Genomic DNA, 21,093 nt, shown 5'->3' on the forward strand with positions numbered 1-21,093 from the left:
CTCTCCCTCCTCCTCCTCACTGCAAGCACTGCTCCTGGGCAGGGGAATGTGAGGGCTCAGGCAGCCCCTGCCCTCCACAGGTGATCTCTATTCTGGTGGGGCTCCCCCCCAAAACCAGGGACCAGCACCCAGCAAGGGCTGGGCAGAGCAGGAGGGTGAGGAGGATGATCTGCCAGGCTTTGGCAGGGGAGCGGAGCCAGGCGTGATGTTGCAACCTTATCTGCCCACCCCAAACCAGGGCAGACTGCGAGGAAGCACCCTGCCCCCTTCCTCAGTGTGCACGGCCTTTTTTTTTTTTTTTTTTTTCAAAAAAAAAAACAAACCCAAAAACCTAAACAAAACACCAAAACAACAAACCAAGCTCCCAGCTCCTCCCCAGTCCAGAAGCTGAGCTGCAAGGTGCAGCTCAGGGAAGGCAGCAGCTCCCTGCCTGCCCAAGGAGGCAGAGCCCAGCACCGCTAGCTGTCCGTGGGGGTGATGCAGCAGGGGCTTTACCCCTTTATGGTTGCCAGAAATTAATAAATAAGCAAAGCCAAGGCTTGGGATACCCTTGCAGCAAGCCTGCTTTAGGAGGAAAGGGGATGCCAGCCAGCCACTTGCCTTGGTGGGCACCCACGGGTGCTGAAGCAGGCACCCCAGGTGCAATGGCAACCGCATGGGTGGGAGCTGGGGCAGGAAAAAAACCCACATCAGGCAGGAAGGACAGGCTCTGGGCTGCCACGCCTGCCGGGAACACCATGGGATGCCATCACCCCAGCCACGCCAGGCAGGTCGTGCTCTCTGGCAAGTCAGAGCTGCTGCTGTGCATCCTCTGCTTTGGTTTGTAGCCGAAAAAAATCCCAATTATAGTTGTGAGCTCAGCCCTGTGAGGTTGTAAGAAATCAGCCCAAATCCAGGGAAAATAGGAGGGAAAAATCCCCACCCCAGACCCTGTTTGAGGCAGGCAGGAGGGGCAGTGAGAGCTCATTTTCACTACAGAAAGCCACCGCACCCCGGGAGGAGAGGCGCCAGATCAAAATGTTCATGGGTTGATGCAGAAACATTAAGAAAAAAAATAATTAAAAAGAAAATGTTAGCTTAAGACACAGCCAGAGGTCTTCCTTTGGACTTTATCTTGAGGCGGCAGGCTGCAGCGGCACTGCCTTGCACACGGACAGACAGACGTACCCTGCAGCCTCCCACCCGGCCTGGGGAGTGCGGAGGTGGAAATCACCTTGCTAAAAGCCTCCAGTCATGGTGGCAGTGACCATGGAGGAGGAAGAGTAAGGCAGGTGGGAGAGTGCTTGATGGCCGGGTGTGAAGCACTGCTCTGCCCCACCACCCCAACCACGCGCCAAATATACAGGCACACGCACCTACGTCTATCTATATCCATGTGTGTATTTTAATTCTGCATATTGCATATATACACACACACATATATATTTTGCTTAATCCTCATGCTAGCAGCCCCCATGCACGCAGCATTAAACTCAGGCAGGAGAGTGGGCATTTCTCCTCTTCTCCAAAAATATATATGATTTAAATGCAAAAACCGGAGACAAAAGAAAAGCTGGCTTTACCGCAGTGGAAGCTGCACCCCATGCCTGCCCAAACCTTACCCGAAGCCCCCATGGGTGCCCTTCCCGGGCACAGGGGATGGCAGTGACCACGGCAGGATGTGGGGATGGGAACAGGGAGGCAGCAGTGGGGGGTGGAGACACAGCTGGGTCCTGCCACACGTGGGAAGCAGCACCCACAAGCAGCCACCCTGTATTTTGGAAATCCCCCTTGACTGCACAGCTGTAGCTTTGAACTCACTCAGCTCCTGGCACTTGTGGCCATGAGCAGGAGTTTTGAGAGAAGAATCAAAAAAAAAAAAAAAAAAAGTAAAAAAAATAGAACCCCAAACTAAGGCGGAGGCGAGGTATTTGTTTACTTGCAAAGAGCTGGTTTTGCTCCCTGCCAGCCTGGAGGAAAACGCTGCTTCTGCCCTGCCGAGCCCCCCAGCCCCGGGGCAGGGGTCTCCCTCCAGGGATCTGCAGGGTCAGGACTCAGAGGGAGAAGGTGCTGGGAAATAAGGGGACACACACACACACACGTGCTCGTGGGTTGAGCAGAAGCCCCACTGGAAGTTTCATAACCTGATCCCCACGCTGGATGCTGAGGAGACGGCCATCAGCCGGGCTGGGGGGCACGAGCTGCTCCAGGAGCAGCATCTCTGCCAGCCCCTCTGCTTATACAGATCTCAAAAGGAAAACCAGGACCAAACGCTGCTGCAGCAGCTCCCCCAGCTCCTCTCGAGCAACCCCCCCCCCCCCCCGCCAGCGAGGGTTTCGCACAGCCGGGTGCCATTTAGGTGGTGCTGGCTCTGCCGCGGGGGCGTGCACGGTGAAAGAGGAGAAAAAGCCCAAGCCCCCCGCCCGCTCCCCGGGCCCAGCTCCGGCAGCTGTTTCCAATAGATCCAGGGACGGCTTTACAAGAGAAAAATAGGGAACAAAAGGTAGGAGAAAATCCAAGTTTCCAAGGTAAGGAAGGAAATGATCAGGAGAACAGGAAAGCCTCACTCGTACCCAATACACGGCGTCCTGACCTAACGAACCTCCCTGCTGCCCGCCGCAGCGGGACGGGGAGCCCCCCCCCCAGCACGGCATCTCGTGGCCCCTCACCCCCTTTGTTCCTCCGAAGGGACCCCGGAAAGCAGGGGAAGGCAGGGCTGCGAGCTTTGTGCTCGCCCAGAGCCCTGAATCTGTCAGGGGGTGGCCGCTCCCCACCGCGCCGGGTCCCCTCGCCGGCCTCTCCGCGCTCGCCCACGTGGCTGCCGGGGCAAACAATGGGATGGCGCGGGGCTGCCGCGCTCGCCACGCGAGGCCTTCCTCCTCCTCCTCCTCCTCCTCCTCCTCCTCCCCACTGTGGGCTTTGCACGCCACTGGGAGCTGGCCCCGCTCAAGCACCGGAGGGGATTTAAAAAAAACAAAAAAACAAACACCACCACAGAAAATAATAATAATAAAACAACTCAAATCTGCCTCCTGGCTGCACATCGGTTCGTGCAAGGCGAGGGCACGCTGTCCCGTGCACACAGAGATGGGCGACGGGGATGGCAAAGCGGGGACTTCCCTGGGCAGCACCCAGGGGTGCGGGGGGTCCCCGCCTGCGGTGCAAACCCCCACCTGCCTGCCCATCGTCAGCCAGGATGGAAGAAATCCTCTCCTACTGTCCCACCCCCAGCTTTTCCAGAGAAACCCCTCCCAGATCAGAGCCGGAGAAACTTTGCATCTTCACACCATTTGTTGACATAAAATCCATCCCCTGCCTTACTTTTGCAGAGGCACTCGGAGTGGGGTGGAGGGGGGGAACGTCTGTTTCCATTTGAAACTGTCAAAATTAGCATTCAGTAATTAAAAATCACACCCTTTCTCTTAATAACCTAACCAGCATGATACAATCAGGTTGTGCCAACTCTTTAATCTAATTGACTAATTACAGATTTTAATTTAGTCAGTTACTGAACAACTGTTGACAATTTGTTTTCATTAGGGACAGAACAGGATAAATATTTAGGCTCCCCAGTCAAAGACTAAGACATAAGCTTTGGGCTCTGACCTCCGGTTTCGCGCCGGCAGCTTCTCCATCGGCATCACCCATGGAAAGGTGCCGCTCCGGAACGCCCCGGTCAGCGCGGCAGAGGCTGCTCTGTTGCGACAGCAGATAGTATTTAAAGTATAAAATTAAACTAATCCAGCTTTGCACGGTGCTCCAGGAAAAGCAGGGTTTAAAGGACACTCAGGCTCGCAGTTTAGGGCGCACCAGTACCCTAAACTGGGAAGGAAAGCTGAGCCCAGTGTGCTGCCGAGAGAGGGAATTTCTGGTTTGGGGTTGGTTTTTTTTTTTTTGTTGGCTTTTTTTTTTTTTTTTTTTTTGTTTCCCTGAAGTGATGTGGAGTTTTGCAGCTGCTCCTGGCAGCCTGCCACTCCCGAAGGAAACTCCTCTCTCCGGTTACCTACCGGAGAACCCTGTCCCTGCAGAGCGGAGCTGGATGGAGCCCAGATGGAGCACGGTCCCGCACAGAGACGGGACGGAGCCGCGTGTGCCGCCGGCTGAGTCTGTGCCCAGGGCTGAGGCAATGCCCGTGGGGGCTCGCAGGGACCGCACGAAGATGTTCCCAACCCCTGTCCCTGCGCTGTGCCAAACCTGCCCCCCAAAACACCTGCTCTCCTACACTATTTTTCTAATACACTGCCTGCAAAAAGCATGTTGCAGAGGCACTCATGGACCACCACCATCATGCCTGCTAATCCAACACCCACCCCACGCAGCTGCGGGTGCTTGGGTCAAGAGTCTCACAGCCTTTGCTGGTCCTGGAGCAAGATGACAGCCTGGCATGGGAGAAGTGACAGTCACGCTGAACCCCTCGCGCACCTCCTCCCAGGAGGGGTCCCCCGCAGCCATCTGCCGAGGTACCCCACCACGACGTGGCCACACGGACCCTCGGGAGCAGAAGATGCTGTGGCAATGAGGAGATGCCCCCAGGCAGCGAGGCCGGGGTGGGGCGCCCCTCCCACAGCTAGCTGGGGTGTGATGGGCAGATCCAGCAGAAAAGGACCGCTTCCCACGCCTCGCCTCCAAAGCGTGGCTGGGAGGGCACTTGCAGCGGGGTAAACCGCTGGGTCTGGGGTTCAAACTCCAGTGCCTGGGGGTCATCTCCAGCCTGTACTGCCAACGGGCCCAAACCCTTCCAGCTCCTTGGGGCTTCACCTTGTTCCCCACGGAGCAGCCCTGCACGCTAATGCCAGCAAGCCAGGATGCCGCATCCATCCTTCTCCAGGGGCTTTGGAAACCCCCTCACTGAGATCTCGATCCAAGGGGAATTGTTTTAGATGGTGGGGAAAATGGAGAAGATCTGGAGTCCCCAACGAGGATGGGAGGACATGAGCCCTGAGCACACCGTCTTTGCCCAGACCAGCCACCACCTTTCCACCAGCAACCGCCCCTGCTGCAGCAGAGCATCCTTCCAGACCCAAGTCAGCAAGAACTGCAGCAGCTTTCCAAAGTTTTTTTTAAAAAAATTAAAAAAAAAAAAAAAAAAAAAAAAAAATCAATGCTTTGCATTAATGGCAAGTTGAAGCCACCACTTCATAGATCTTCCACTGCGAACAAAACAGCATTTCAAACACTCCCAAGTGTGGGTCCTTCTCAGGGGGGAGCAGAAGGAAGGATGAAGTCAAAGTCTCCAGCAGCCACAGGCTATCCTGATTTTTCTCTCCTACACGTTAACGCTCCATGCAGGCAGAGCAATACCACAAAAAGTATGTTGCAACAGTCAACTAGATTTAAGTTCATTTTCTGTAGCTCGAGGCCAAAATCGACTGAAGTGGTTCTGGTGATCAAGTTTTCTGCAATTCCCCTTTCTATGTATTACCTCTTTGACAGAAATTCACTGCGGTATTTAAACTGGCAGTCATCACCGCTAACTCAAATTGTATTGGCTTTCATGGCGTTGAAATGCTCAACTGCGACCAGCCATCGGCCAATTCGCAGATAACGCGGCGGCTGAAATCCCCTGTCATGCCGAGCGATCCCGTTGCAGGCTCGCCAGCTCCGGGAGCGTACCGTAACGCCGGCGCGCTCGCCGCAGGGCCGGGCCCGGCCGAGGAGACCGAGTCAATGGCTGCAGGTTGAGTTTTCAGAATCGATGGGTGCTCATGGTGCTGCTAACTTGGATAAACTCTTTGGATACAGGTGGGGGAGGCCGGCTAATAAATAACCCTCCAACCAGCACAACTCATTAGTTGCGTTTAGACTGACAGCCGTGCCCGAGATGAAAGGAAAGTGAAGCAGAGTGTTCCTCCCGCCTGTGCCGGGTGAATCCCCGCTCCCACCACGTGCCCTTCTACCAAGTCCCATTGGCCTTTTGTCCCAGCTTAGGAGAAAAACCTCAGGGGAAAAGTAAAAAGCAATATTCCTAAGCCACAGCAAAAAGCCCATGGCTTCAAGGGTTCCCCCAAAAAAGAAGGGCGGGATTTCTTCCCCCCTCTTTTTTTTCTTCTCCCCTCACTAAAGAGTTAAATACGAAAAACTGGAGGGGGAAGTTGGCGATTTGTCCTGCTGCTCCTAATAGTTTTCATACGGTTACTCTGGGAAATGAAGTGGAAATGACGCAGCATGCAAATCTCGCCGTTAGCACCCCGCTAACGAGGCGCAGCATTCCCCCTCCCAAAGACGCGTCTCCTGGGCCAGCACCCCTCCGGCACCGCCGAACCCCGGCCGGCCCGGCACCGCCGTGCTGCTCCCAGAGCATCCCCGTTTTGTCCCGAGAGAAAACACATCGTCTCTGGGTAAACAAACACCGTATTTCGGGCAAACACCGAGCTGGCCACTCAGACGTTGCCCATCGTTGGCCAAGTGTAAAGACGATGCTCTACCAATCTGGGGCAAGACTTACATCGAGGTATTTTTAACCACAACAGCCATATGAAGCGACTCATGACTCAGTGGTCCAGCCCCATTAGGGGCTCGTGCCCCATTTCTGCTGCCACCCGCCGCTGATGGGTTGTGGGGTTTGGTGCTTGATGAAAACCTACATTCCGGCTCCGGGGCCCGCCGGTGAGGCTGGCCATCATGCTCGCTGGTACTGGCAGCCTGCCCCAGCACAGAGGCTGGAAAGAAACAAGGTGCTATTCACACTCCTCTGGTTATCATTCGGTTCTTTGGTCAATATTTAAGTTTTGGCTGGGTAGGTCCCTCACTCTAAAGTACGTGCCATGCCTGGAAAACACTGCTCCTCCGAAAAGGACTGTGCCATGAGCATCTACCACCGGCCACGCCAGGGAGAAGGCAGAACTCTGTTTTGAGGCCAAAACATGCCCAGGGAAACCAAACCAGTGCCACCAAGCCAATGGAAAAAGGAGCAAAAATCTTGTTGTGAGTCTTTTTGGTAAAACCCAAGAGGTAAAGCACTTGGGGCTGTTACTGAACTGCATTACAGTGAGAATTAAGAACAATCAGGATTGTGTCTATTTACTGTAAGCTTAAAGCAACATGTATTAAAGAAGTTTATGCGAATCATCTAATGCACTCAGGCTTATTGTTAGAATTATTACCAAGCTAAAAAAAAAGATTAATTTCTCTAAATACACTAAATCCTCAGACACTATGAGGAGACTACTGTGAACAGAGCATTACCACGTCTTGGTTGTTAATGTCATCTCCACCTGCGGCTTTGCTGTCTGAAGATCTACCTTCACCTTGCTCCTGATGAGCCTGCTGCCCCAACCGGGCTCCAAAAAAACCCCCAGAATTTGGCCCCAAACACCCAGGAAGCAAGCAGCCGCCCACGCCAAGCTGAGCACTGGTGGCTGTGCTGCCGGTTGTCAGCTCTGACCTTCAGTTCACGAGTTCACCATCTTAATCCAACCCAGTAAAAAACAAGCAATGCAGAGAGCGGCCGCAGGGAGGGACAGACGGACAAATGCCCACATATCAAATACCCAGACCTGCTTCCCCCCTGCACCTTCCCACCTGGGGCAGAGAGGGGAGGCAGCTTAGTAGCCAACTGAGGCTCTCCGGTAGCCCGGTGCCCCAGGGCGACCACAGGAGCATCACCGGCAAACCCTTGTACATCCCATCCCAGGCATGTCGAGGCAACGAGAAACTCAAGAAGGGGGGGAGGGAAAAAAAAAAAAAAAAAAAAAAAAAAAAAAATGGTTTCCATACCATAGGCTCCCCGGAGCAGATAAAAAACAGCTCCTGCTACAGGGTTTAAACTCTCTTGACTGGGGTCCAAGCCCGCAGCCAGGTGACTAATCCTTTGATGCAAATTCCTCCCGACGCTGCGGATGCAGGCGACGCGCGCGGGACGGGAGCGGGCAGCCCACCCGTCACCCACCGGAGCAGACACGCCGCGCGCCCTCGCCAAGAAGAGTCTTTTTGGGAGGCATCCCGCCCCAAGAGCATCGTCCTTGGGGTCACACTAACACCCCTGCAGAGAACAACTTAAAATACCGATAGACAAGTGCACGCCATCAGCCAAGAGGGAGGGAGGGCCTGCAACACCACCTTCAACGAGTAAACACTTTCGCCTTACTGGTTTCAAGGGAGGGCTCAGACAACCAAGGAGGCCCCCAGCCTTGCCAAGGGTAAGGAGATATTCACTGAGGCTTTCAACAGCATTTTGGGGAATCCCCTCCTCCTCTTCCCCACCACAATCCAACCCCTGCCCACCCTTCGAGGCGTCCTCAGCATGAAATATCTCACCATCGATCCTCTAGTAAACGCTTTGTTGTCCATCGCTATGCAAAACTGCTTAAGTCTACCAGTAGCCCAAATGCCTTTAAGTGCTTAAGATAAGTATCAGAGCTAATTTACATAATTGCAACATTATGAAATACTGTTCAGTCAAATCAGAACATCGTTGGTTAAAAAAAAAAAAAAAGAAAAAACAAAAAGCACACAACACGCTTATGCCAGTGGGTTACGTCGGCTCTCGATACACCGGAGAAGCTGGAGCTCCCCGACACCGTAATTACCGCGAGGATTAGAAACTTGTTACTCACGTAGTCATGAAAGGCTTTCGCTTCACTCGAATGTTCACAAGTATCTCGCCTTTCGGGAGCTGCGCAGTAAAGGTCCCAAAACACGCTGCGTGGCGGAGAAAGGCAAGAGAGGAGGCAGTTACTCGCCAGGGCTCCCGCACCACAGCGGGGGGTCACCGGAGGTGAGCGGCTTCCCACCCCGCTGCGTGGGGGGGGGGGAACCTCACTAGGATCCAGCTCGACCCCCCTCGGCCCTCTGGAAGTGCCTGACAGGGTGCTGCCGTCCCCAAAATGGGTGGCATTGGGTGTTTTAAGAAGCAAAAGTAGCCTTTTGGAGGGGGGGGTAATAACCGAGGGGCTTCTCCAGCCCGCAGAGCTGCGCTGGCACCTCACCCTGCCCTTCCCCCGGGCAACGGCCCCGCTACAACTCGGCCACCCACCCCCCCCCCCCCCCGGGGTTCTCGGCCACCCCCCGTGGGTTCCCGGTCCCGCTGCCGCCGAGGGCTGCCAGGCCTGCCGCCTCCCAGCCCGCCCGGTCCCGCGGGGCCGTGGGTGGCTCCGCCGCGCCTCGACGCCCCGCGGGGAGCGAGGAGCCGGGGCGGCGTGGGGCTCGGCGAGCCGGTGCTGACTCACGCCGTCGCCGGGGCTTTACCCCGTGGGGTCGCGCTCCGTGGGTGAAACACTGAAACCCCCCCACACACACCTTCCACCCTCAGGGCTGCGGGGCAGCCTGGAGCCTCTCACCCGCGACAGAGCATGGTGGGGTGCTCCCACTCGCCTGGACGTGGGGTGGGTGGGTGTGTGTGTGTGTGTGCGGGTGCCCCCCCCCCCAGCACTTACCACCACCAGGAGTGCAGGAAGCCGGGGGGCTCGCCCAGCGTGATGTTCTTCTCCCACCGGATCTGCGGGCGAGAGGAAGGCGGGGGAGGTGTGTGTGTGGGGGGGAAATATGTGTGTGGGGGGGGAGGTGGTCACGAGTGGGCGTGGGCCACCCCCCCACGCGCGGCGACCCCCCGGCGCCGCCGCCGCCCCGCGCAAGATGGAGGGCGGGCGTGCGTGCGGCGGCGCACAAAGGGCGCGGGGGGCGGCGGGGCTCACCTCGGACAGGAAGGTCTGCGCCGACTTCTGGGCGCCGACGTGCAGCAGGTACTCGTAGACGTACAGCGCCAGCCTGCAACAGCCGAGCGGCGGGTCGGCGGGAAGAAGGAGGAGGAGGAGGAGGAGGAGGAGGAGGAGGAGCCCCTCCGCCGCCTCCATCCCTCCCGCACAAAGCCGCCCCGCCGCCTCCCCGCTCCCCCCCGCCGCCGCCGCCGCCGCGCTTACTTCTCCCGCGCCTGCCCGTCCGAGGGCACCGCCGAGCCCTTCCCTTTGGCGAACATGGTCCGCGCCGAGGAGGAGGAGAAGGAAGGAGGAAGAGGAGGAGGAGGAAGGAGAAGGGGGGGGCGGCCGCCCGCCGCCGCTGCGCCCGCCGCCGGAGGAGCGCCGGGGGCTGTCAGAGCGCCGGCCGCCGCCGCGCCCCCATCGCCCCGCCGCTCGCCGCGCCGCTGCCCGCGCACCCGAACGTGGCCGCGCCGGGCGCCGCCCCCCCGCCCCACCCCGCGACGCCGACGGGCGTTCGCTCCCGCCAATCACCGCCGAGGAGGGGCGGAGACGACCCCCTCCACGCCCCGCCTCCCCCCCCCCCCCCCCTTCCTTCTCCGGAGGCGGCGGAGCTGGCCTCCCGCGGCGGGGAAGGAGGGGAGGGAGGGAGGCGCCGCGCGGTCCTAGAGCCCGCCCGGCTCAGCCCACTGGCAGCGCGACTCCCCCAAGCCGGAGAGGCGCCGTCCGCCTTTAAGGCGCCGGGCCGCGGCGCGCAGCGCCCGCTGATTGGCCGGCGCCGCGGAGACCTCGGAAAGGGGGGGGCCTTGAAACCGCCCGCCGGGCGGCGAAGGGGAGGAGGAGGAGGAGGAAAGGGGAGGAAGGGGGGGGGGGGGGGCAGCGCGGCGGTGCGGCCGGGCGGGCGCTGCCTCTGGCCGCGGCGCCGGGCGGGACCCGCCGGGGAGGCGGGGACCGGACCGAACCCCCTCCTCCTTCTCCGAACCCCCCTCCTTCTCCGAACCCCCCCCCCCAATCGCCGCCTTCCAGCCCGGCCCCGGCGGGTCCCGCCCGGCGCCGCACGCCCCAGCCCAGCGCTGCGGGCGGTTCCCTCAGGGCGAGGCGGCCTGGTTGTGAGGAGCCCTGAGGGGAGCCGGGGGCCGGCTTCCCCCCCGGCTGCCAACTTCGGCGCCTCAAGTCACGGGGCGAGGCTTGCGGCGGGGCCTCGCTGCTTGTTTTTGCTTCGCTGCCCTTAAAAACAAGGCGGGGGGGGGTGGGGAATGAAGGACCCCACGGGGGATTAGAGGGGGTGCCAGCCCGGCCGCCGTGCTGGGGTCCCTCAGCGTGGGGTGTGGGGAGCCCTTTTGCCTCTCACTGGGGGTGGGGGAGGCTCGGGCAAGGCCAGACTGCTCCCCAGGGCACCCCTTGGTTTTGGGAACATGGGCTTTGCCCCCCTCGCCCCACCCGCAGCCCTTTCCGTGGGCAGGCAGGAGCCCACCGAACTAACCGGCGCTTCTGGTGGCAGTTTCCACGGGAACAGATGTTGGAGCAGCACAAAAACACAGGCTTCAAATAACCCTTTTTTTTTTTTTTTTTTTTTAATTCTCCTCTTGCCCTGGCTTCACCTCTACCTCCAAAATCAACAAGAAGCGGCAGGGACGGAGGCAGCACGCTGGGTCGGGGTTACCTGGTTAGTTACCAGTCGTCACAAACAGCAGGCCGGCGCGCGTCGAGCCTCATCCTGCAAAATGCTGAAGAGTTCAGGGGAGTTTGAGCGGGGCCGAATGTGCCCAGCGACCCTCCTGCAAGGGCAGGGAGGCTCGGGGAGCCGCGGGGCGTAGGAGTAGCTGCTCCAGCGGCGAGTAGTGCTGCTGCGCCCCGTGGGAATGTTCACGGCCACCGGGACCTGCCCGAGCAGGGCTAAACTCGCTTTAAAGCACAGCTTAAAACGAACAGGGAGGTGGTGGTGGTGGTGGTGGGGGAAATAATCTCCTTGCGACGCGGTAGGTCGAAAAGGATCAAAACTTGAAGGCATCCAAGATCCTCTGGTCGGAAAGAGGAAAACCTGGCGCTTTTGCAAGGGTTTTGCTTGGCAGGGTGGGGGTCGGGGTGATGGTGAGATGGGCGTTGGGGGCTCTGCTCCCGGCGCGTCTCTGCGGCAGAGACCGAAGGGCCAGGCCAGACAAATCCCAGACTTTGTGTCTCCTGAGCCTTCCTATCCCTCTGCTGCTCTGATGCGCTCGAAAATAACTGGGAGCCTCCCCTGGGACTGAGGCTGTGGGATAAATTTGACCCTCCAGCAGCCAGGGAGATGTTCACTAAATATCCCCGGTTAAAAATAATACCCTCATATTCTGTACCTTCTGCGTGGAGGTGGAAGGCATTACTGCCACTGGCGTGATTGGCGCCGTGCCCTCGGCAGCAAAAGGGCCTCTCCATGCCCAGAATATCGCTCTGCCCCGCTCCTGTTCATCAGCAGCTTGTTTTCTTTTAACTCAGGGATTTTCTGGGGTAGGTGAGCTGGCAAAACCCAGCCGCCTCCTCTCCTTGAACCCCCCCGGGGTCATTTGGGATGTGAAGCTAGCCCAGGGAAATGTGATGAGAGCCTGGATCTCTGCCTCCTCAGGGGAATTCAGCCTGATGGCTGGTCTGCAGCTGGGAGGGGTGGATGTCCCCGAGGTGCTCAGAGGAGAGAGCAGCTCCAGGGGCTGGGAATCCACCTCAGCTCCTCCGGACCCGCTCTAGTTCTCAGCTGCTGCTAGGGGAGGTGGAGAAGAGCAGTCAAGGGAAAGCTTCCTGCAAACAGCACCAAAATAAAGTATCAACACTGGCATCCCAAGGCGGCAGAGCCCGGCCTGCCAGCCATCCAACACCGGCACGGCGAGGGCGGAAACTCCCAGCCCGTGTGAATTCACCAGGTACCAGCCCTGCCTTCGCATCTCCCGCGACCTGACGATTAGAGCAAATTACAAGCCCAGTGCTTTGGACCAACTTAGCTCAAGATCAGAAGGGAGACTAATTTCGTATCATCACCACCGCAGAATGCAATTAAATGGCTCTGCAAAGTTTTCACACAAGTTGTGACAGGAAATTTGAGAAAAAAAAAAGAAATCCCCACGCCCGAAGCCAGCAGCTCCGGCTGGCCGAGTCACAGGAGGACGTACCAAGGCGACCTGTGGGCCACCTTATTCAGCCAGGCTTTCCCTTCGTCGGGAGTTCTTCTTGGGTTGCAGCACTTGAAGGCACCAGGATTCATTAAAACCCCCAAGCCAAGAGCCCAACTGGTTGTTTCAACCACCCGCCTGTGGATTTCTCCCGAGCATTGAGGTGCCTCCCTCGCCGGGGCTGCGTGGCACAGCACCCACCCAACAGACCCCGCTCCGCCGAGCCCGAGGGCAGGAGAAGGTGCTGGGTGCTGGGGGGGGCGGAAAGGCATCGTCCCCCAGGCCCAGCGGGGGGGGGGAAGGCACGAATGCTGTGGGATCCCCGTGGGCAGGCTCCCCGTGGGCAGGGATGCGCAGCAGGAAGGACAGGTTTGGGAGGGAGTAGCTGTGGGAAGAGTGGCCTCTCCACCTTGCATATTAACGCTCCGCGTGCTTTAATTGCGGCGGGACCTATCGTGCGGAGCCATTAGCATGCAATGCGGAGGAACATGTATTTTTTGGGGGGGGGAGGGGAGGGGGGATGCCTGGCTGGCTCGTAGGCTCTCAGCCACGGGGAGGGGGTGGGCCGTGGGATGCAGGAAGAGGTGTCTTGTCCTCTCCCCCCCCCACCCCGGGGGACGCCGCTGGAGTGTCAGCTCCTTCCCCGAGCCCCTGAATCATCCCCGCTGCCATCTGCTGCACCCTCGCTCTTCCCCGCAGATGTCCCTCTTCCTTCCCCAGAAGGAGATGAGAACCGAGGATGAGGTGCCAAACGCGACTTCAAACAGCATCTAATAAAACACAGGATTAATTTCTTCTGACTGGTGTTCAATGGCTCTGATTAAGCAGAGCAGGATTTAATTAGCTTGTTTGGACTGCCTCGAAACCCATGCCAAAGGTGGGGGAGTCTCAGCAGCTGGGTCCCCCCGGGTCCCGACCACGAGCAGGACCTTCCCCCTGTGGAGCAGAGCCCACTGCCTGCCCCGCCAGGCCGGCAGCTCTTTCGGGATCCCCTGACCACCCTTTACCCCCCAGGGACGGGTGCCCATGGTCGTGCTTAATCCCAGTGACACCCACAGGGCAGGCACGAGGGGGAGTGGGACGGGGGCTGATGGGAACAGAGAAGGGTTGGTGGCCCCGCCAAGGGGACACTTCTGTCTTCCCAAACTGTGTCTCATCCTCTAAACCGTGTGCCTCTTGGCATAAACCAAACTCGCCCTGCCACTGAGTCCTTGAATTTAAAGTAACCCTGTTCTTTCCCTGATTTACTACCAGTTGCTGGCTCCTCTCCTCTCCCTCCGCCTGTCTCCTTTAACCCATTTCATTATCTATGCTAGCTTAGGCTTGTCTACGTGGGAACATCACGGTGAAGTTATTGCAAAATAGATGGGCTGTGAATGTAAAGCGCGGCAGCTATTCCCCAGCAGCTCCCTGCGCGGTGGCTCGGATTCCTTGCCCGCAATACCTGCATTAACCTCGGCTGCAGGCAGGCACTGCGAAGTGCCGAGCAGGAGCACCCATGTGGGACACGGCTCCCACGCTTTCCCCGGCTGGGGACACCATGCTGGGACACGATGCTTCGTCCCCAGAGCTGGCACTCATGGGGTTTTAACTCAGCAGGTTCCTGTCGTTGCAGAGGAGACAAACAGAGGTAGAAGGCTTGAAGGGAGAAAGCGCCAAAGATAACAGCCGAGGATCAGGGCTTGCCCGTCTGAGGAGCGCAGACAACTTGCGAGTCCCAAACTTGCCCTCTGGGGTGCGGTTGGACTCCCGAGGGACAGGGCGGGCTGTGCAAAGGCAAAACCCAAAATGTCAGACCCCGGTCACCCCGTAGCCTTGACAAAGCGTCACCTCTGCACGCCTCCTGCCAGTCCCAGCTGCTCTGGGCAGGTGAGGTCCTCCTGGCTTTCACCCGCCTTGCTGCTAGCCTACATCTCCCTGGAAGGGATATTTTGCAATTAGATTTCCCCTCCTCAAGCAAACCAGCACATGGTCCTGCCTATAGGTCTCCTGTGGCAAATGGTATAGCAGAGACCCTCCCAGGGGGTCCCAGCCGAGCTGTGTGTGCCTGCAGACCCTACAGACAATGGGGTGGTGTCTGTCTTGGGGTTACTGCGATCCTCCCACAGCGATGGGCTCCGAGCTGCGCTACCCGCTGCCTGGCGTCACCCCTTCTCAGGCAAAGCCTTGCGGGGGTAGCAGCGGTTGCCAACTGCCTCAGGAGCCAGGCAGAAACCCCACTGCACCGACTAAGTAGTTGAAGTTTAATGTCAGTGGTTTCCTTACCCCTTCTGCCCTCGGCGAGGAGGCGTTTAGGTGGGGAGCGGGCGCCTGGCCGGCATTACAGGATCTAAATCCAGCTCTGATGGGTCCGGTCTCAAGCTTCCTCACTCCTCTGGGGCAGCGCCTTTGGGTCCTATCGCTCCCATTTCTCCTCCGGGCCAAGTCCCTTATCTGTCACCTCTTCCATCTGTCCCCGCCTGATACGTGCCACCGGCAGTGCCCCGAGCCGGCCACCCCCACCAGCACCGGGCAGGAGCGTCTCTTCGGCTCTGCTTTCCCGGGACGCTGCACGGAGCTGGTGACCTTGGGTTTCGGAGCAGACACCCCCCCCCCTCCTTGCCACCCCCAGCCCCACGGGCGCTCCCACACCAGAGTGGCCAGGTGCTGGGTGTGCGTGTGGAGCTGCGAGCGCAGTGGCTGTACGTGTATTTATTTTAGCTGCCTTGTTTTAGGCAAAAAGCCTGCTGCAGGGTGAGCTGTGGTCTGACTGGCTCCGCTGCCTGCAAGGGTGTCCTTCGCCGCTCCCGGGAGCTTTTTGGGAGAAAGAGGAACCACAGGAGCTGGCGGAGAAGCTTCCCAGGCAGCAGCCTGCCAGTGGAGCCAGCGTGCTCTGGGACGCTTGCCTCCGCAGCATCCTCCAAGGTTTCAAAACCAGCCCTTGCTGCTCGGGGGCCTTGCCCCGGCTCCACTCGCACACCCAGGCACACTCGCAGGCAGCGAGGGGACGTGGCCGGCACTCATCCACCCCCTTGGCTGCAGGGTGCTGCATGCATCACATCAGGCTCACACCCAGCCCACGGACCACGCGCCCTTCCCCACTCCCACGCTGCATTGAGCACCCCTTTTCCTACCACCACCCCCCCCCCCCCCAAAAAAAAGCCTTTTGCTGTTGTTTTCCTGGCTTGCACCTTCACTTTGTCATATGGAAACCGCTCTCCCCCTCTGACCTTCAGGCGGGAAGCCGCTTTCCCCCGCCTGCTTTTACCGTTACTGTTTTAAGCTCAGTCTCTTCCTTCTCCCTCTGAGCGCTCATCGTTCGCTTCCAGCCTGCGCGACTTGCTGACCCAGCACTCCTGCCCGCTCCTCCATCCGTTTTACCTCCACATGTAATGTGCCTCCATAATCTTCCCTAGGAAGGACGTGCAGAGCGGGGCTGCAGTGCCGTGTCGGGGGCTGCGACCACACCGGGGTCCCCACGCACCGACCCGTGCACCACCTGGGGCCCCCCACTCGGGTTTTCCTCACCATCCACCCTGATACTTGGCCCAGACGCCTCTGGGGATGCAGAAAACCCCCAATATATCTAACTAGGGAGCTGTCTGCAGGATGGTAATGCTCCTCTGTGATCCCCCCTGGGGATCCTGCCCCCGGGGACCGTGGCACTAAGCCAGGCTCAGCTCTCAGGCTGTCGCTGCTGCTGGACGCGAGGAGAGGAGGCAGGGGCTTGCGACTGCTTGCAACAACAGCCCAGGGTAGGGGAACAACAGCCCGAGGTGGGGAACAACAGCCCAGGGTGGGGGAACAACAGCCCAGATCTGACCAACAGCCCAGGTGGGAATAGTCCAGCCGGGAACGATAACCCTGCTCTGTCCATGCCGCAAGCCCAGGGATGCTTCGTGCAGGGGCGGCTGCCCCAACGCCTCCCTCTGCCCCCAAACCTCTCGTCCTGCTGCAAGCGGTGCTTGTTCCCCGGGGTGCAGCCTCGGCGGCTCCGCCGTGCCCACAGCATGCCCCCCGCCACCGCCGTCGTCCCACCCGGTGGGAAACACGAGGCCCATCGCACGGGACCCAGGTGAAGCCCCTCCTGTTTGGATCGGGGGAGGCGTGGGCTGCTAACCGCAGGGCCTCATTAGCTTAATGAATGAATTTCAAAGCTGGGCTTTCGGATGAGTTTTGGGCATGCAGCAAACTCGGTGAGTGCCAGGCTAGGACACAGTCTTGGTGTCTCCAGAAAGCCTCATCTTCTGTTTTCTGAGCAAAATAATAATGAAACCAGGAGATTCTCATAAAGGAAATCAGCAAAGACAACTACTTTTATATGTGCGCTTAAGTATTTAGGTCAGTATTTTTAGAATAAATAGCCGTGGGTTGGTTCCTATCTTTTCACTTTCATTTTTCACACTTCAGCTTCATTTTCCCGAATCTGGTTATACTGAAGCAGCAATTGGGTTTCTCAAAGCGCTCACACCTACCAGCGCGCTGACCTCGCTGGCTCCCGTTTCTCCACCGGCTCCTCCAGCCTTTTCTTCTCCCCTGAGCTATTAGCACAATTAGGGGGTGAACCCGGCCCCCTCTGCCTTAAAGATTTCCCCAAGAGCGGGAGAGAGAAGAGAGGGATGGGCTGCAGGGTGGTGGGCTCTGCAAGGGGGTGGGGAGTTTTGCTGGTCTGAACTGGGAAGGGGGTGCCCGTGGCGCAGGGCTGTGACCCACGATGGACGCGTGCGGCTCCGTGCACGGCTCCAATCCTGCACCCCAACGCCACCCAGTCCCTTCCCGCACCAGGCCACGAGCTGGGCGTTGCACCCTGCAGCCTGCTATTAAAAGCAAACCATCTAGAAGAGTCCTTCGGAGTGAAAGCAGCTTTTAAAGGAAACATTGGCAGTCTCGTTTGGCTGCAACAGCGCCTGCTTTGCTAACGGCCTCCAAAATTAGAAGAGGCTCAGAAACTTAGGATGGATGTTACTGCAGCAGAGTGGGGAGGGGGGACGAGGGGGAGGCTCAAGCCTGCTCAGCCTCAGCTGTGCTCCCCCAGAAACTGGGATGCTGCTCCATAGCCCGTTGATCAAACCTCTTTTCTGAGGGGGAGGGAAGATGAGATCGCCGCGGGAATGGAGCAACGGGGAGCAACGCCCAGCCGGCGTGGAAATCCCGGGTGCACATGTGTGGCTGGAAAGCCCAGCGATCTCCGCTGTGCTAAAGACGCTCCGTGGGAGCAACGGAGATGTGCCAAAGCCTCTTCATGACTTAGCTCCTAATAAACACACTGCGGATGGGAAACGAGCCTTTGGCTTTCCTCAGCACGGGCGAGCGGGGAGCTCACCCCGGCGATGCTCCATCCCTACGAGCTGCTGGGGCTGGAGGAGCGTGGGGCACGTCCCTCGTGGTCCCTGGGGCTGGGGCTGGGCTCCTGCCCACGCTGCATGGCTCCTGGGGAAGTTTATACCGAAATAAAGCCCTCCTCTGCCCCGGCTCAATGGCTGCTTCACCTCCAAGAGTTATTCACAGATAAACTCCATAAATTTGGGGGACAGCCATTTTATCACTCCTGGCAGCTCTGTGCATTGCCTGCCACGAGGTGAAGCCAAGAGAGCTGGGAAGGGATGGAAAACCAGCTCCCGGGAGAGTGGGAGCATCGGAGCGCCTGGTCGGGACTGGCTCTGCTCTGGGGCAGCCAGAACCACGAAGGGCCGTATCCTGACCCGGCTCTTGCTGCCCACCCGGGGTTTCTGAGGCTTTGTTAGATGCAGGGAGGCGCGAGAGCAGAAACCCTCCTCCTCCCTGCCTTGCCTCCATGGATGATTTATTTCAACACACGACTCCAGCCTGTTTTGCTGCATCACTCCAGGCGCTTTATTGCCTCTGGCCTGGGCTGGCAATGTCCCCGCACCCAGCCCAGGGGGCAGAAAGGAGCCCTCAGCCCCTGCTGCTTGCCTTTGTGACCATACCAAAATGCTCCCAAGTTTGTGTGGTTAGTTGGCCTTTCCTAGAGCAACTCCCTTTCTCCCAGGCCCTTACCCGAACTGCCGGTCCATTGCTGCCCGCTGGCTCCCACCCGGGGCTGTTTCGGGTGCCCAGCCCTGGGGAGGATGCCTGCGCTTGTCAATGCGCTGGCACTGTTCTGCTGGAACACCACCTGTAAAAAGAAACACCTTTTTAAAAAATCCATCCTTCATTTTACCCTGCATGGGTCTATTCAATAGCTAACGTTAAGCTCTATCGTCCCGCTGCCAGCCTGGTATTCCCTTTTCCCATGGGAAAGCCAAGCCCCGGGGCATGACGACTGCTGGTGATGATGATGGGAGAGGGGATGCCGGCAGACTCGGGCCCCTCATGCTGTACCCCCCTGAAAATAACTCCCTCATTTCACAGCCTCCCCGGAGCGCAAAGCAGCCGTCGAGACGGGCCGGATTTGGCACCTAAAATTTCCCTATCTTCTAATAAGGCTTTTAATTTTTATTTCCCCCCCCCCCCCCCGCAGACCGGCTAGCAGGAAGAAACCCTTCCTCAGCTGGGCGAGATTTCCACACCTCAGTGGCGGTGGCGAGCGCTCTGCATGGCTCGCATTCAAATGAACTCGGCGCAGGCAAAGCAGGCAGCGGCGCTGGGTGCTGCCACCCACCTCCTCTCCCACCCCGGCCCCTCGCCCCCAATATTTTTCGGAAGGAGCCCTTCGCCCGCCGGGGTGGGGGGGTGGGGGGGTGGGTTGCGGTTTCTGGGTCCCGCGGGGTTGGGGTTTCCTGTTTACCCGTGCAGCTGTGCCGGCGGTTGGAGGGAGGTCGGGGCGCGTTGGCCGCGATGCCGAAATATGGGTGCTGTCACCCGCTCCGTGGCCGGCACGGGGCTCAAGGCCTTCCCCAACACCGGCTCCTTCAGCTGTGGGTCGCAAAAAGCCAGCTGGAGGAAGGCTTTTTGATGGGGGGGGTGGGGGGGTTGGGGGCGAAACAGTAGCAGCGATCTGCTGGTAGACGCTGCGTGCGCATAATTAATTCAATCGCATAATTAATATCATTGCATTATTTATAAAGGGCTGAGGGGATGTCCCCACCGTAAGCAAGGGGGGAGTGCCACCCTGGCCCGGCAGCTCAGCGCGCGGGGAGGAGGATGCAGAGGGGAAAGGTGCGCTGCACCCGAAGCCTCCACGGCCCCGGGGCACGGTCGTGTGTGTGTGTGTGTGTGTGTGTGTGTGTCCCCCTCCCCCGGGCAGCGCGGCGCCGCGCGGGGCGGGGCGGGGCGCGGAAGGGGCCTCTTGAAACCGCCGCGCGCTGATTGGCGGAGCCCTCGCTCCGCCCCGCCCCCTCCTCCTCTCCACCCCTCTCCCACCCCCCCCCCCCCACCCCCCCTCCTCCTCCTGCTCCTCCGTGGGGGCCCGGGGGTGGCGGAGGGTTCGGTCCCCCCGCGCCCGCCCCCGGCCCCGTCCCGGAAGGCCGCGCCCGGGCGGGGAGGGGCGGCGCGATGGGCCGGGGCGGCCGCGGGCGCCGGGGGGGGTCGGGGGGGGGAGCGGGGCCGGGAGGGGCCGGGGGGGGCGGGGCGGGGCGGTGCAGCGCGGCCGCTCGGAGCAACGGCGCCCCCTGGCGGCGCGCGGCGGCGCGGACGGCGCCTGTACCGCACGGAGCCCCCACGGGTGTCCTGGGCTCGTGTGTGTGCATCCCACGGGTGTTCTGGGCCCGTGTGCCCCCCACGGGTGTCCTGTGCTTGGGTGTCCTCCACGGGTGTCCTGTACTTGTGTGTCCCCCGGGGTGTCCTGTGCCCGTGTGCGCCCACGAGTGTCCTGTGTTTGTGTCCTCCTATGGGGGGTCCTGTGCCCATGTGCCCCCACGGGGTGTCCTGTGCTTGTGTCTTCCCACGGGTGTCATGTGCCCCCACGGGTGTCCTGTGCTTGTGCCCCCCCACGGGTCTCCTGTCCCAGTGTGTTTCCCGTGGGGTGTCCGGGGTGCCTGTGTGCCCCCATGGGTGTCCTGTGCCCATGTGCCCGGCACGGGGTGTCCCGGCTGTCCTGTGCCCATGTATCCACGGGTGTCCTATACTCACGTGTTCCTCCCGGGGTGTCCTGTGCCTGTGTGCCCCCCCCGGGGTGTCTCTGTCCCTGTGCACCCCTGCTGTCCCGTGCCCATGTGCCCACGGGTGACCTGTGCCTCTGTAACCCCCCAGGATGTCCCAGTGTTCACAGGCCCCTGGGGTGCCCCTGCCCCCACGGGCCCCCCCGGGGCTCTCCCTGCCCTCCTGGGCCCCCCCAGCACCAGCAGTTGACCTGTTCTCTGACACCTCCCAAACCTTCTCCACAAGATCCCGCTTCCCCCTGGCTTTCCCCCCACCCCCCCCCCCCAACAAGCACCGGGGAGCCCCCGGGGACCCCCATCCCC

General features: G+C 59.7%; 1 protein-coding gene and 2 long non-coding RNA genes across 9 annotated transcripts in view; all 3 read right to left on the bottom strand.

The window, feature by feature from the left end:
- The window catches only part of SSBP3 (single stranded DNA binding protein 3), a 55,677-nt gene extending 45,647 nt beyond the window's left edge, over window positions 1–10,030 (bottom strand). For 3 of the 6 annotated variants that reach the window (XM_042803769.1, XM_042803755.1, XM_033008755.2), the window contains exons 1-4: window positions 9,837–10,030; window positions 9,612–9,684; window positions 9,354–9,415; window positions 8,535–8,619 (exon numbers count right to left, since the gene is read on the bottom strand). In XM_042803769.1, coding sequence (XP_042659703.1) covers window positions 8,535–8,619; window positions 9,354–9,415; window positions 9,612–9,684; window positions 9,837–9,892 — 276 coding nt within the window. In that variant the 5' untranslated portion in view covers window positions 9,893–10,030. The remainder of the gene's footprint in view (window positions 1–8,534; window positions 8,620–9,353; window positions 9,416–9,611; window positions 9,685–9,836) is intronic. The other 3 variants (XM_042803778.1, XM_042803776.1, XM_033008756.2) reach the window with 1 other exon arrangement.
- Window positions 10,031–11,166: 1,136 nt separating this feature from the next.
- Window positions 11,167–16,885, bottom strand: LOC116965468. 2 transcript variants are annotated; one of them, XR_004409377.2, is made up of 2 exons: window positions 15,999–16,885; window positions 11,167–14,517 (listed from the first exon to the last, which is right to left on the bottom strand). It is a non-coding gene; the product is annotated as an uncharacterized LOC116965468 (long non-coding RNA). The 2 variants fall into 2 exon arrangements; XR_004409376.2 differs by lacking the exon at window positions 15,999–16,885 and adding an exon at window positions 15,017–15,321.
- A 143-nt stretch (window positions 16,886–17,028) lies between these two features.
- On the bottom strand, window positions 17,029–19,884 carry LOC122152434. The gene is made up of 2 exons (XR_006164548.1): window positions 19,479–19,884; window positions 17,029–18,866 (listed from the first exon to the last, which is right to left on the bottom strand). It is a non-coding gene; the product is annotated as an uncharacterized LOC122152434 (long non-coding RNA).
- Window positions 19,885–21,093: the final 1,209 nt, after the last annotated feature.

Source organism: Tyto alba, unplaced genomic scaffold (genome assembly GCF_018691265.1).
Source record: "Tyto alba isolate M040663 unplaced genomic scaffold, T.alba_DEE_v4.0 Super-Scaffold_1000006, whole genome shotgun sequence".
NCBI classification, from domain to species: domain Eukaryota; kingdom Metazoa; phylum Chordata; class Aves; order Strigiformes; family Tytonidae; genus Tyto; species Tyto alba.